The sequence below is a fragment of the Corythoichthys intestinalis genome, chromosome 18, assembly GCF_030265065.1.
Source record: "Corythoichthys intestinalis isolate RoL2023-P3 chromosome 18, ASM3026506v1, whole genome shotgun sequence".
Taxonomy (NCBI): domain Eukaryota; kingdom Metazoa; phylum Chordata; class Actinopteri; order Syngnathiformes; family Syngnathidae; genus Corythoichthys; species Corythoichthys intestinalis.
The window spans coordinates 35,354,417-35,371,050 of NC_080412.1; the positions used below are offsets into that span (position 1 = coordinate 35,354,417).

At 39.2% G+C, this 16,634-nt stretch overlaps 1 protein-coding gene across 1 annotated transcript; it reads left to right on the forward strand.

Moving 5' to 3' along the window:
- Positions 1–1,299: 1,299 nt before the first annotated feature.
- On the forward strand, positions 1,300–11,170 carry LOC130907081 (sialidase-3-like). Its single transcript, XM_057821941.1, has 3 exons — positions 1,300–1,615; positions 1,746–1,983; positions 6,569–11,170. The coding sequence occupies exons 2-3, from the start codon at positions 1,759–1,761 to the stop codon at positions 7,562–7,564; spliced, it is 1,221 nt and encodes a 406-aa protein (XP_057677924.1). The 5' UTR covers positions 1,300–1,615; positions 1,746–1,758; the 3' UTR covers positions 7,565–11,170.
- Positions 11,171–16,634: the final 5,464 nt, after the last annotated feature.

The window sequence follows — 16,634 nt, forward strand, 5'->3', positions numbered from 1 at the left end:
TATTTTTTTCCCTTGGTCAGTCAATGTCCTACTCACCCACTTTATATTTAAAGGTCCATGCTATAGAAAACTTTTTTTGTGATAATGATGGGCCTGCACTTAATTTGAAAGACAGAAAAACCCGTAATGTGTGAGCTGTATACCTCCCGTCCACTTGGTGGTGACAGTTATTGGCAACTGAAGGGAGACGAGCATTTATTGTTGTTTTTCATGTTTATATTTAATAAAGACTGGAAAAATGTAAAATCTGGGCCTACACAGTACTTCAATATTTATGTTGAAATAGGTGGACTATTTATATCAACGCTAGCTTGAAATTGTTTGAAAAAACAGATATCACATGTATAGAGCGCTATATGCGTAAAGCCGTTATTACTTGTCGGCCATTTTGTGTCAGTGCCATTTGAGACAACATTACACACAATGGAGCATGTACTTTGAAATACAGTGATCCCTCGCTACTTCGCACTTTATACAGCGCGCCCTTAGTCCATCGTGGATTTTTTTTTAAAAAATGCAGAATTTTATAGAGATGTCCCATCCGATTATGTAAAGCCTCTCACCCTCCCTCCTGAAGGGTTTCTTTCTCACCAGGCAGCTGCAGCTTGTTTAAGTAAATGATGAGTGACAAGGGAGCTGCTGTGAACTGGCCAGGCAACTAAACATTGACTGTAGTCACTATGTCAACTCATTGTGTTGTGTCATGTGCTGTTCTTGGTAGCATGAGTTGATTTGAGAGGACTCACTCAATGAAGAATTTAATAATTATACTTTGGTGAAAAAAGGGGAAAATCATGCCTTTCCAATGCTAAATCTGAATAAATACATTGAGCACCCCCCCAAAATCTTTTTATTTAAAAATGTAAATAAGTTACACCTCTACTTCGCGAATTTCGATTATAGCAGGGGGGATGCAGTCCACATTAACCGCGAAAAACGAGGGATCACTGTAGCTCTAATTTGATCAATTTTCAATTAGTTTTTAAACGGCTTCATTTTTCCATCAACGTCCGACATACAGCAAATTAACTTAATAAATTCCAACGCCATGTTAATGTGGTTTATCATAAACTAAACTCGTAAATTATTTCACCATATCAATAGTATCCTAATGGGGAAAAAAACCTTCAGTTCATTGGAAAAGACCCGTTTAGAGCCAATCTGTCCACCCTCTCGTTCACGTGTCTACTTACTGCTTTAAGATGGCCGACTCGACTTTCTATCTAGCGCTACATCTGTGATATCTATGAGTAAGAGGGCGTTTCTGAGAAGTGCCACAACGCATGCGCAATAATAGCGTCTTTACTCGAATCGTTTGACCCTCATTTCTTTTAGCTTCAATTATTGCATATGTTCTGTAGTTTGAATGAATAGTAGTTTTGAGTTTGATACACAACAAATATGGCGCCTTGTGGGTACGTTTGGGAACGCGGCGTTAAAGCGAACACGGAAGTGTGTAGGAAGTAATCCTCCTTTCCGCGTCTTCTTCTCTTGTGTTCGACTTCGTCCCTCGGCGTCAGCGTCATGATCGCCGGAGCTCTTTGGTGCACTTAATGAAATGAAGCAGTGTGTCGATCAGCTCAAGGTTGACAAATGTGAAGAGTGACAAGAAAAGGTAAATGACTTTTTATTTCTTGTGACTCAATGCGTATGAGTGTGAACTCTTTCGTGTGAGTCTGCGCTTCATAATGTGTGCAGTCATTATATTGTGACTTGGTAATAAAGGTGTTGTATGCTCCCTACAGGAGCTGGTGCATCATGGGGAACAAGCCATCAAAGACCGGCGGCGGAGAGGAACCACCGAAAACAACTTTATTTGAAAGGGAGCCAAATGGCATCACGTACAGAATCCCTGCTCTCATCTACCTGAAGCACAGTGGCACCTTTCTTGCCTTTGCAGAGAAGAGGACATCTTCTCGTGACTGTGATGCCAAACTTCTGGTGATGAGAAGAGGGGTGCAGAGTGATGACGGATCTGTTCAGGTAAGTTATTCGATAGTTGCTACAGCTATCAGTTATTCCTGACATTCCATACAAAGTACAAGTTTCCCACTTCAAAAGTTTCAGAGAAATCTCATTATGAATTATTATACCAGAAGTGACTAGTAACGCGTTGCATTTACTTTGTTACATTTACTTGAGTATCATAATTTTCACGCTATAAGGCACACCTGATTATAAGCTGCGACCCACCAAATTTGACACGAAAACGAAATTTGTTCATAGATAAGCCGCACTGGACTATAGACCCTACTCACATGACGTCACAACCACGCCCCCGCGCCATATTGTCCGTCAACTCGTCGTGTTGACGCATTACCGCTACGTAAATTCCTCCTATTATGGCGTGTTATTCGGCTCGTTAACATTAATAATCAAAATGGTGAAGGCGTGTGTGGCGGTCGGTTGCAATAACAGAGAAGATAGACGGAGAGACTTGAAGTTCTACCGTATTCCGAGAGATCCGGAGAGGAGAGCGAGATGGAGAGCTGCAATTCGACGAGAAAACTGGGCTCCAAATGATTTCCACAGATTATGTAGTAGTCATTTTATATGTGGTAAGATGCATTTAATATATATTTAGAGGGTTTTGGGCTGACAACCACAATTAAGATCATTGCTAGGCTAATCGCCGACAACATACACTCAGACGTTGTGAATGAATTACCTGAAAATATATAATTATAAGGGGATAATAAGACAGTTGTCATGCAATTAATTTACAATTTCACTATTGAGGTCAAAAGCCAAAAAATAAATTCAACTAGGGACAACCTGGAGTAGTGCTATCGCACTTCATATTTATTACATATTATATATGTATGTAGTGAGAGTGCTAACGATAAACCATATAAACATTAAAAGCCCTAGCTCCATTGACAAATGACATGAAATACATTAGACTTGACAGTGGATGTTAGCAAGAACAAAAGATTTTGAATTGAAAATTTCGTAACTCACCATCCCGAGCACAAGATAGATTCCTGCCGAATTTTCGTGGACGAGGACCTGTTTCACCCAACCAGCAACGAAGTATTTATAAGCCTCCAAGCTCTTAAAGTTTTTCAAACTTTCGTGAGAATAGGCTGATTTTGTGTGGACAAGATAGTTGTAAATATCAGGATAGCAGATGTCAGGCGAAGACAGCTGGTCGAAAAACATCGATTTAGGCATCAAATATGGATCTGGCGAATGGATAAACTGAAGCTTTTCCACATAACGCCTTTTATGCAACACATCCAATGAGTTAACAGCGTCAGATAACACCGGGGCTTCCATGAATTGCTCTATGAATTGCACGACTAATTGAAACCACTGAGAATAGGGCTTAAAAATGACGGACAATATGGCGGCCGGATACAGCGACACGTCATTTTGTGACGTCGGTGAGTCGGGTCCACATAGTCCCTGACAAAAGTCTTGTCGCTTATCCATTTTGTAGAAACAATTGCTAATAACCTGACTTTTAATTATTCAATTGGTTTCAGAAATGGCTCATATGAAAGCTAAGACCCTCCCAAACGATGTTGAATGTACAAAAATATATTTGTTTCACTGAAAAAAGATGCATCATTTAATTGACACATAAAGGTCAAATTTTGGCAAGACAAAAAGTTTTGTCGCCTACAAAAAGTAGTGTGAAAATTAAACAAAAAATGTACTTCAAATTAGGGCTGCAGCTATCGAATATTTTAGTAATCGAGTAATCGAATGAAAATTCTATCGATTAATCGAGTAATCGGATAAAACAATTATATTTTTAGGTGAAGAGCAATTATAGATATACATGAGAAAACAAGACATTTTATAATTTTCAGTCAATCAATGTCTTTATTTTTGATGTATATTGTTGAAAACAGCCAACAATTGCATCTCAGATGTAACTAGAATTAAAAAAAAAAAAAAAAAGACAAATTCACTGCTTTCACTCAAAAAACCTTTAGCTCTTATTAAAAAAAAAAAAATATATATATATATATATATATAATATATATATATATAATATATATATAATATATATATATATATATATATACACACACACACCTAAAAATGCCTTTACGCTTGATAACACACATCACTTAAAAGTTAAGATTTTCCCCCACGTTTTTCAATTGAATTTCTATTTGTGTCAAGCCATTTTTAAGTTCTAGTTAAGTTTTAAGTTATTTTAACTGTAAGTCCTGATAGGATTTTGAGTTTTTTCACAGTTCAAAATAAATGTATGATACAGGCTGTATTGGAGCACATTAGGGACTAGTGCTACTTGGTGTTTTATCCAGCAATGACTACTGAGCTAAAATTGATAGTTAGCATTATTGAGTTTTTATTTGACACCCTCATCACTCCACAACGCTATGTTATGTTAAAGCCTGAATGTAAGACACGTTAGCCACGCATCGAAAGTGGTTTTAATTGATTGAAACCTAGCCCTCCACAGGGCTAACGTAAGATGAGCTAGTAGTGACAGTAACGTTAATCTTATATATTAGCGCTTAGCGCTCTTTATTAGCGCTTAGCGCTCTACTGCTTTAAGATGGCGGTTGTTTGCTAACGCTGCCCAGACGCGGCCTAGTCTGTCATTGCGCATCTAGTTCAACATACATGTGATCTCTATGAGACTCATCAGACGCTAGCTGCAACTAACGTAGCATGTGCGGGCTAGTATTTAGCAACGTCGACGTCGTTTGTAGCGGTTGTCGGCTGCAGTAAGTTTTTTTTTTTTTTTTTTGCTTCTTCCTCTACGCACGTGACATCAGCGCGTTGTCCTGCATTAAAAGTAGTCCGAGCAAAACGTGATGCTTAGAGCTGTCAAAATAAACGATTACTCGAGGTGAAGAAAACTACTCGGATCAGTTTTTAAACTCGAGTTACTCGAGTTGCTCGAGTATTCGTTTCAGCTCTACTTCAAATACAAAAATATGTTACATAACATAATCGAATTAAGTTGTGGTGCTGTGAGATCCAAATTTGATATTTTAAATGACTTCCATGGGCTTCGGCAAGGATTCATACAAACATGAATCAATGTTGATGAACTCCCACAGTTCATCAACATTCTTGGGTTTCGTCTTCCATGCTTCCTCTTTCATCCTACCCCAGACATGCTCAATGATGTTCATGTCTGGTGACTGGGGTGGCCTGTCCTGGAGGATCTTGATCTTCTTTGCCTTGAGGAACTTTGAGGTAGAGATTGAAGTATGCGATGGAGCACCATCCTGCTGCAGAATTTGTCCCTTTTTATGGTTAGGAATGTAAGAGGCAGCTAAGATTTGTTGATATTTTAGACTATTTATCTCTCAGGGTGCAGTAAATGTAAAAACCATGTGGCATTTGCCAAGGCCCAAGGCCTGTCAAAAGGATGGACGCTGGAAAAGTGGCAAAAGGTGGACTTTTCAGATGAATCTTCCATTGAATTACACCACAGTCGCCGCAAATATTGCAGGAGACCTACTGGAGCCAGCATGGATCCGAGATTCACTCAGAAAACAGTGAAGTTTGGTGGTGGCAAAATCATGGTCTGCGGTTACATCGAGTATGGGGTGTGCGAGAGATCTGCAGGGTGGAAGGCAACATAAATAGTCTGAAATATCAACAAATCTCAGCTGCCTCTTACATTCCTAACCAAAACGTTTGTATAATTAATATTAAAAGAAAAAAAAAAAAAAAAACTATTTGTCAGAAATGGTCTTAATTCAAGAATTGATATTGTTAAAAACATTATTTGAGAGCATTTTTTTCTTGATTTAGGGGAAAAATGAACAACTTGGAGTTGTATGGCCTTAATAAGAACAAATACTGTAGTAACATTTACTTAAAGTAAGTGGAAGAATCTGACGCATTAATCTGTTAACCAGCCTTTCACACTCAGAACAAGATGGAGAAAATTATTCGAGTAGATTTAAGAAAAAAATATCAGATTAAGACGTTATAAATTTGTAGTGCAGAAGTTAAATAAATTTGTATTGATTGTTTTTGCATTAATAATTTAGCCTATCAATTAATTTAGTTCACATAGGTGAGAAGTGTAGCGGTGACCGCGATTCACCCAATCTGCTTGGTCTTATTAATGTTCCGTTTCAAGCAAAAAGTGTACATGGAGGTTATGCTGTTATATCGTCCCTACCAATATTGAGACCAAACCTACGCCCTTGCTTGTTTTGACAGAAGCCCCTTATTTCTGGCATTTTTTCCCTTTGAGGCACTCGGCAGATTCAGTCATAAATTTTAGACGGCTGTCGAAGTTCAGGTCTGAGTTAATAATTACACCAGGATTTCTGACTTGATTTGTAGTTTTAACTGACATTGAGCCAAGGTGATCACTTCTGTCTTTCCTACATTTTAATAGAACTGTTTTAGTTTATATTGACTACACAGTAACATCTGCATATTACCACTTACAACACTCAAACTTGAAGAAACAGATCCACAACTTTCCTACTGTAACTGCTTTATTCTTATTGAATAAAATAACCTATTGGCTGCCATTGACAGTGATGGCTGGACGTGTCATGTTTTGACATTGTAAAAGTTCTTGCTGCTATACCTAAGAATCTTCTCCTTCCAGTGGCTGTCAAGTGAGGAGCTGTCAACCGCGTGCCTGCCGGACCACCGCAGCATGAACCCCTGCCCCGTGTTTGAGAAAAACACCAGCACCTTGTTTTTATTTTTTATCTGCATCCTGGGTAACACTTCAGAGCAAAGGCAAATCTGCACAGGTAAGAACAAGACGCGTCTTTGCTACATCAGCAGCGGTGATGACGGCCACAACTGGAGCGAGGTCAAGGACCTAACGGAGAGCGTGATAGGGCAAGCTATCCACAAGTGGGCCACATTCGCCGTGGGTCCCGGCCACGGGGTCCAACTTGAGAACGGGAGGTTGATTATCCCAGCCTACGCCTATTACATCCCATACCGTTGCTTCTCGTTCCCTGTTCCGTACACCGTTTACCCCCGCGCGTTGACCATCTACAGCGCAGACTTTGGCAAGTCGTGGCACGTGGGCAAAATGCTCCTCAAAAAGTCGTGCGAGTGCGAAATGGCGGAGATCATAGACCACGAAGGCCGCAGTCACCTTTACTGCAACGCCCGCAACACCGGCGGTCACAGATGCGAGGCGCTGAGCGAAAACAGCGGCGTCTGTTTCGACAAACCTCGCACGGCTCCAGAACTGGTGGAGCAACCCAAAGGTTGCCAAGGGAGCGTCATCGGCTTCCCCGCGCCCGAGTTCATCCCCAGCGAGGACACGGACAGCAAAACCAATGAAGCCTCCCCTCTGTCCCCGGATACCCAAACCTGGCTCCTCTTTATGCACCCGACTAGAAAGTGCAGCCGGCGGGACATGGGCGTGTACTTGAACCGATCCCCGCTGCACTCCAGAGGCTGGGACAGGCCCAGGATCATCCACAGCGGGCCCAGTGGCTATTCAGACCTGGCCTACAACCGGGACAACGATCGCTTCTCGTGCCTGATGGAGTGCGGCAAGGAAAGTGAACTTGAGCAGATTGCATTCATGTCATTCACGCTCAGAGAAGTTATGCAGGGACACAGAAAGACATGCTAAATGACCGCTTTAACTTACACGAGCCTAACTCATTCACTGCCATTGAAAGTGATTGACGTGAAATCCATTTGAAATGGGATTTCTGCCATTAAATGAACATGTTTTGATGTCAATGACGGCCATAGATGTCCTCCTAGTCAGGGGCGGATCCACCAGGGTGGCATAATTATAATAATATTAAAACTTTTAGAACAACAGGAAAGCTGTTGATGGGTTTCATCATTTTATAAGTGTTAATATGACAACATTACTTTGTGATCAGTTAAAGAATTGTTCAATTTTAGAGGAGCTCTGGTTCTATTAACGTCGGTGGTGAACGAGTTGAAATCAAATGAACTATGAGATGGTAATGTTCCTTTATGTTTATTCGTGTTCCTCTTTGTAGGAGTGCACACGCATGCAGGAGTCCTTTGGTTAGGTATTTACTTATTTACATTTCAATGTAATTAAGTCTAATGTACAACCATGTTTCCTCAAATAGTGGCTGGGGTTATTTGAACAAATACTGTATATTGGGGTGGGAAACTCAACAATTATCGATACATTGGTCAGGGAATATTTCTACAACTAATGAACAGAAAAACAAGCTGTTTTCATCCTTCTGCTGTGAATTGGAATGAGTTTATCACTAGTAGATGTCCAATCCGTTTGAACTGGGAGGGGAAGAATGCCATCCCTCCCACTTTAAACGGATTGGACGTCTATAGCCATCAGTGGCAGCCAATGCCAGACAATAAGATCATTTTGGGGCATTTCACGTCATTTCCTTTTGAATTTCCATCACTTCCTTTCCGTTTTGGAGCATTTAAGGGTCGATTCTAGGGGTATGACAATATATCGAAATGGTGACCTTGTAATCCAAAAGGTTAATGATATCCTCCTGCCAAGAATATATACAGTGGGGCAAATAAGTATTTAGTCAACCTACCTAATTGTGCAAGTTCTCCCACTTGAAAATATTAGCGAGGCCTGTAATTGTCAACATGGGTAAACCTCAACAATGAGAGACAGAATGTGGAATAAAAAAAAAAACAGAAAATCACATTGTTTGATTTTTAAAGAATTTATTTGCAAATCATGGTGGAAAATAAGTATTTGGTCAATACCAAAAGTTCATCTCAATACTTTGTTATCTACCCTTTGTTGGCAATAACGGAGGCCAAACATTTTCTGTAATTCTTCACAAGCTTTTCACACACTGTTGCTGGTATTTTGGCCCATTCCTCCATGCAGATCTCCTCGAGAGCAGTGATGTTTTAGGGCTGTCGTTGGGCAACACCGACTTTCAACTCCCTCCACAGATTTTCTATGGGGTTGAGATCTGGAGACTGGCTAGGCCACTCCAGGACCTTGAAATGCTTCTTACGCAGCCACTTCTTTGTTACCCAGCCACGTCTCATCTTCAATGACCTTGCTGATGGAAGGAGATTTTCACTCAAAATCTCTCGATACATGGCCCCATTCATTCTTTCCTTTACACAGATCAGTCATCCTGGTCCCTTTGCAGAAATACAGCCCCAAAGCATGATGTTTCCACCCCCATGCTTCACAGTGGGTATGGTGTTCTTCGGATGCAATTCAGTATTCTTTCGCCTCCAAACACGAGAACCTGTGTTTCTACCAAAAAGTTCTATTTTGGTTTGATCTGACCAACACAGATTCTCCCAGTCCTCTTCTGGATCATCCAAATGCTCTCTAGCAAACCGCAGATGGGCCTGGACGTGTACTTTCTTCAGCAGGCGGACACGTCTGGCAGTGCAGGATTTGAGTCCCTTGCGGCGCATTGTGTTACTGATAGTAGCCTTTGTTACTAGGTCCCCCCGTATAAATTATCCATTTTTTACCTTGCATTTTTTTTTTACCCTGCCTCTTAAAAGAACTGGAATCGCAAATCGTTAGGAACCAGAATCGAAACGTGGAAATTGGAATCAGAACCGGAATCGTTCAATTTCAAATGATGCCCAACCCTACTGTTTACTAACGCTGGCGAATCTGTCATTTTGCATCGAGTTCTCTATACATGTGCTAACGCTGCCGTGTCTGTCATTTTGAACCTAGTTGTATGTACACGTGATAGCTACCGTAGCATCATGTGGGCGTAGTTTGTAGCAACTGGACGTAGTTTATAGCGGCTGTCGGCTGAAGTCAAGTATTATTAAATGCCCTAAAATGAACAGGAAATGACCTGTAAATGCCCACAAAATGCTGTGAATGCTCTGGTTTAAGTGCCAATGATGACGCTAAACATCCATTCCAGTTAAAATGGAATTGGATGTCTAGGGCTGTAAGTGAGCTAACGTAGACACTATTCTAATGGAAGGTTTTAGTAACAATCTACGTATTGTTTACTTTTTTTGGGGGAGCATATCGATAACCTTTTGGGCTACAAAATACCGCGATATATCACCTTTTAGATATATTGTCACACCCCTAACTGTATGTCAGGTAAGAGTGATACACGAAGAGTGGTACACGCTGATGTGTGGACAATGGAGAATTCTGACTATTTGGTGTTTGAGTTGCAATAGTTAAACGCCATGTTAATGGTGGAATTTTTTTTTTTAAGAAATGACTCACCTGCGGTTTGTTCTTTTAAATCACAAAAACCTAGCATTTAAAAGCGGGTGTTATATTGTTTTTGCACACAATGGACTTGAGACTTGTACATGTGTGAGATGATTTTATTTCTGGTTAATATGCAAGCCAGGAGATAAGTTTCAGGCACTTTTATAAGTTAAAGAGTTGCTTTGTTCAAGATGCGAGCTGTACTCTGATGTCTATTCAGGTTTTTACTTGCCGCACAATTGTACTTTTTACTTATTGCATATTAGTATAGGACTATATTATTTGTTCGAGAGCTGGATGGACGTTGTCAATTGGAGTGAAAGCCACTGTTTGAGCACGTACGCTATACTGGTATAAGGAATTCTTGGCTAATTTTAAGCATGCTGCTCTGCCATTAACTGACTGTTTGCGTCGCATGCTTGACAAGTGTTCCTTGCAGCATCCTGTGAAACACTATAGTTGCAGATTTTTTCCAATCTCGTCTGATTTGCCTTCAATTAAAGAGTGTAGCATTTATGTGATTCAGCTTTCCTCTAATTTCAGTATATTGTACTGTGATTCACACTTGCCTTTCCGTCTTCAAGCGAGAACTAGTTTGTCATATCCAGATAATCAAACCGCGCCAAATATAATTTGTTTGAAACAAAATGGATAGTTTTATGATTCACCATCTGTTTCCCGAAATAAATGTTGAGAATTTCTGTTGTGAGGTTTAGAAGATGACAACTGTGAATATCATTATAAACTGCTGGAATGAATCATGATCTGACAAGAATTTGGTAGGAAACCATGCAAAAACTGCTGTGTCTGTCGATGCGTCTTGTCTATATTACGTGATGTAACTGTTTCAGTTCCCAGCATAATGTATGTTACTTTACTGCGTACTGTATGTAAACCCCCACATGACAAAAAAAGATGCATATCCTAATGCAACATACGGTACTCATATTTTGTTAAAAAAATATCTCTAAAATGTCATTTTAGGACCTTTACCTGGTTGCGTTATCGAGTGTACACCACTGTCGGTGTGTTTTTGTTGGCTGTTGTGAAAAGTGACAAAAGCTGCATGGCAATTGTCTTTTTATAAAATAAAAACATTCATCAAATCATTTGCAGTATCTTTTTATTTTATCTCAAATGGTTTCCTGGCTGTTACCATTATGCATAGAATACAGGTAAACATACACCACGTGAAGTGAAAAATGGCAAAGTAGTGTCACCCCCTGTCTTGCCAAATGTATCAAAATGGATACAAGCATTTCTGGACCTTATTGCAGAAAAAACAACAAATTTTGTTTAAAGTCTCACTTTAGTTATATTTTACCATGAAAACTGCATGTAACGCTTAAAACTCATTCACTCCCAGCCATTTTCACCGGTGCAACCCTCTTCGCTCCCAGCCGTTTTACTGGATTTTCACAGATTTTGCAAGGCCCACAGAAAATTCTGTTCTATTGCTATATAAACAATATTTCTTCTTTCAGCAGGAAAAAAAAGTAATTTTCCAATTTCTGATGAAAAAACAGGAATTGAGCTTTATGTGAAAGCAAACATTTCAAACATAACTTTGACTTTAACACAGCTATTTTTTTGCTTCAGTTACATCCCAAACATCTGAATAATGTTTTCCTTTTACAAAACAACATAGACAACAAGACAAATAGAGCTTTTTTAATAGCAAAGTAACAATTTATTTACACATAACTAACTGAGAGATGACGCTGTTGTGGCCGCCGCGACAGCTGGGTAAACTTTTCCCTCATCACCGCCTGTCTCATAAAGATGGATTTTTTTTTGAGTCTCTGCGGGGTCTGCTTGGTGAGCAGCACGGACTCAATGGTATCGTCCACTGCACTGATAGTCCCGGTCGTTCTGCTCGGTCGTCTAGCGCCTGGCATCCTGGGCGTCCTCTAGGTTGTTCTCCATTCGTTCGTCTTCTGCCGGCACCCCGGCTGTGCGGCCCAGCCATTCATTGCCGTTATATCGGGTTGCGGGTCTTACCAAATGCGCTACTGCCCTCCAGTGGCCATTTATATTGCTTTAAAATGGATTTTCAGCTTTGTGCTTTGGAGCTAAATTGAATTACAACCAAGAGATGTCTCTTGTAAAAACAAAAAAACGTAAAAGTCACTGAAACAATTAAAAACAGAATGTATTTATACGTTTGTGGGAGCAAATGAGTTAATGGATCATTTATGATACAAACGAGAGAACATACCGGTATACAAAAATAATTAAAAAAAAAAAAAAAAAAAAACTTTTTTCATATTATGTTTAAGAACCACATAAAACTTTCAAATCTAAAATATCAGATATATCAATGTACTTTATTTCTGGGGTGTATATTTTGTGTGTATATAATATCAATAAGTGTATATAAACCCTATGTTATCATTAGAATATTAAAGAATAGTTTGAAATGTAGGCAAATGAAATATAAGATTAATAACATACTATAATTTTCGGACTATAAGCCGCTACTTTTTTCTTTATTTTGAATCCTGCGGGTTATTGTCCAGTGCGGCTTATTTGTTGATTTATTGATGACAGCGGCGTCATAAGACTTTCATAAGACTGTCATAAGTATGACATGACATAATAAATTACTGAATGCTTTTGACGGATGTCATTAAGTGTCATCCGGCAAATAATGTCACTAACTCCATTTAGGTCCAGCTCGGATGTTTAGGATCCATTTAAAAGTGAGATCATTTGCCGGATAACACGAAATGACATCTGTTATAATCATTCATTAATTCTCGTGACTGCGTCATGTAATAATTATGATGGTCTAATGACAGTCTTATGGCGCCACTGTCAAATAAATTGTTACCAAATACCATAACTAGCAATGAATGAAACAACAAGAAGAGTAACTGATAATTAGCACAGAACATGAATTTTGATTATTATTTACATCTGTAGCGCTGCAATGCATGCTAGGAGGCATGTTGGACAACAACGGTGTTGACAGTTGGTGGCAGCAGAGGTTGACTGTCTCCCCCAAGGGAGCAGTGATGGCCAAATGAAGCTTCTTGAAGCAATGAAGGTTTGATGCCAATTGTTTCAAAGCTTCATGGTGGTTCATTGGGTTTCACGACAGTCGTATGATGCCGCTGTCAAATAAAGTGTTACCGGTTAATATCTTTTGGTTTAAATATTCCATAATACAGTGAGGACAGCTGCGGCTTATAGTCCAGTGCGGCTTATCCATGAACAAATGCCGTTTTTGTGTCAAATTTGGTAGGTGGTGGCTTATAGTCAGGTGCGCTTTATAATCTGAAAATTACGGTAAATAAAATAGTGTATAAATAATATAATGTGTACTGTATATTACAGGGCAACTGAAGAGCTTTTCGGATTTTGTTCTTGAGTGTTTTACTCGGTTGAATTGTATTAAATGCATCATTCGCTGTCTCAAAAAGTCACATAAAAAAAAATAATAATAACTGACCACGTAGTTTTTGAGTTATGGCCATAGCAACACCATAGCAACGAGGGACGCGCTGCCCTGCCAACCGCTACCTGATGACTTAGCTTCCAGGGCGCGTCGCCACCACTCTGAACACGGAAATATAGCACCACGCTATCCTCGCCATATATTGCAAACATTTTCTGGGTTTTACTCGCTAGATTCATCATGCCATCTCGATGTGAAGCGATGATTTGCTCACAGGAAGACTCGAGACTCTATGAGTGGTCCAAAACTTCTCCTGCAAAGGTTTGGACCATTTTTGTGAGCATGCAAACAGGTCCCCAATCGGCTCATTGCTTTCAGCATTTCAGTGACGTCAGCTTTGAAAACCTACAACAATGCAACCTTGGTTTTACAAAGACGTAAGTAGACCATTACTGGCTTTTATTGATAAACGAGGGGGACTCCTACTGCCTGTTTGTTGAAGTGCGACATTTTTTTGTTGTTGCTATTGGCCTGTCATACGTGACAGGTCGTCTACTCATGTGATTTTATTACTATATCAATAGGTATTATGTAAATTCAAATGTCCCCAGCACCAAATAGGTCCTTGGCTCGTTGTTTTTTGGCCTGTCACAGGGTAAATGTAAAGCCTATATATAAAACAATCCACCTGCCAGGCCCTAATGTACCAAATACATCTCAATAAAACAATGACTATTGTACTACAGCATCAACATCAAGGCCTGCCTGTTTGAAGAGGGAACAATAGCGTAAAATAGATGCTGCTTTGACTGGGGCATTATTATTTGATCACCAAGAAATTATTATTAAACATTATTAAATTAAAATTAGGATTCATCCAATATTTTCATGCTGCTGTGATTTTTTTTTTCCCAGGAAGCCAAACATAAAAAATTAAACGGCGGAAACCCTCAACAGGATGAAAAAAGGGTTGCAAGTCAGTCGCCACCCAGTTTCCCAAAATCAAGAGAGAGTGGGTCGAGTCATATGATGACCCAAGTGATGCGGTGTCCAGCGATGACGACTGAAGAGATCCTATGAGGCCTGCCAGATGCTGAATTTCTTCCGTCTGCGACATCAGATGATGATGACAGGAGAAATAAATGTAGCAAATTTTGATGAAATGAAATCATAAACTAGTCATATACACAGTACACATTTTTAAAAGAAAAATCTAGTTACCTTCATATTTTAATAATAATGATTTATCTTGGTATAGAGAACACTTAATGCTACAGAAAAGAGTAAATACATATTTCCCACTGCCATTATAATTTTTCAATGTTGCGCTAGTCCGTTGCTATCCTAACTTTGTGTTGCTTACTAAATTTAATTTAAAATGTTCTTTGATTTGTGCCATTGTTTGCTTGGTATAACTTTGTTGTGTCACAGTCTGACAGCGAAAGCTGATGCCGATTCAACATAAATCTGGTATCACTTATTATTGTGGCCTATTGAATATTGTTTCAGAATGTAATATAATTACAATGTATTATATACCAATAGAATACATTTAAAAGTCAACAAAATATGTCAATGTTGTTTACAATTTATGGTTTTATTTTTTAAATGTAATTCATGCCCCTGTCAGTGTTTCAGCCTCCTCAAGTTTGGCTCTCACGTCTGGGATCTCCTGACGACACAGGCATACTCTTGGAAGGGTAATTACTAAAGATGTACAGCAACACCTGGAAAATAAAATCGTTTTGTCATTTATTTTGAAAAATCAATAACATATATCATTTATTTAGCCACATTTGGGCTAGCTTTACCATCTTTAGATCGGTAGGAGCTATCCCATAACCTAATATCCAGTTTTAGCTATGTGGACAGCATGGAAAATATATACAACCATGTAATCGTATTCTCTCAAATAGAAAAATCACAATGCTGGATTTAGGCTTACCACTCACTCTCCCGTTCGTGAAGTGTCGAGCTGTCAATTGGCGTCATGACGACATCCGCTGTGTCAAGTAAATCGTCGTCATCTGACGCCTTAGGTTTCAACATGTAGGGATTATTTGTAGATCATCTTTCCTGGGAGCCGTTGCCATCAGTAGCGTCACGAAAGAGTGATCCTGAATGGTTACCTTTGGTGGAAATATCACTGATATAGTTGTTGCTGCTATGCTAGCTGTGGATACTAGTCTTCTGTTGCGTCGGGGAATCTACGTCACACTTCTGGGTTTGGGAAGGGACCCATAATGGAGTGCAAAAAAACTAAAAAAACGCAAACTATCCTTGCAATTACGTGTTGATAATGTCATGGTTGTTTTGACGAACTCGTCCAAAGTTTATATTCGTAAAATTACACCAAAATCCGGAAATGTCTTCAGTTGCCCTTTAATTCTCTCTCTCTCATATGATATGTGTATGAAAGTTTACATTCATATGTAAATAAAGTGCATATAAACGTTTTTAAAACAGTTTTTTAATAATAATAAATTATCTTTTTTAAAAATCCATGAGGAACTGAGGGTGCGTAAATTGTGCCGCGAAGTAGTGAGGGATCACTGTCAGTATTGCCAACTCCCCAGTAAAAGAAATTGCTATTGGCTGTCCTAAAAGTCGGTAGATGATGTCATCAATTAATTTACATATTTGTCAATTGGCATGTAATTGTAATGGATTATGAAGAAGAGAGGAATAACGTGGGAGACGCAAAAAGAGTAAAAAAATACATCAGAAAAAGTCGCTAGATTTGTCGCTAGTCGCTTATGACAAAAAAAAAAGTCGCCAAGAGGCTTTGGAAAGTCGCCAAGTTGGCAACACTGTCATTGTATTGTAAATCTTAACATTATTATCATAAAAACAATGTTGAATGTTGCAAATATTTCATCGCGTATGCTAGCTAAACGCTTCATCCAACATTGACCTTTATATTCTCTTCTGCATACCAGCATTAACCGGCCAAACAGGAAATCTCTCGTTGGGTGTGTGTTTTTCTTCAGTCCAATTACAAAAAGACTTATTGAGCTTTGAGAAAGAACTGCAAATTGTATCGTGTAATGATTAAATAATCAAAAAGTGTTGTTTATAAAGTATCCAAACGTGTTTAGCACTCTC

Bases quoted from the DNA above. Each gene is read 5' to 3' on its own strand.
- LOC130907081 (XM_057821941.1), top strand. From the start codon at position 1,759: ATGGGGAACAAGCCATCAAAGACCGGCGGCGGAGAGGAACCACCGAAA. The intron at 1,984-6,568 runs GTAAGTTATTCG...TTCTCCTTCCAG, and splicing joins GTGATGACGGATCTGTTCAG to TGGCTGTCAAGTGAGGAGCT.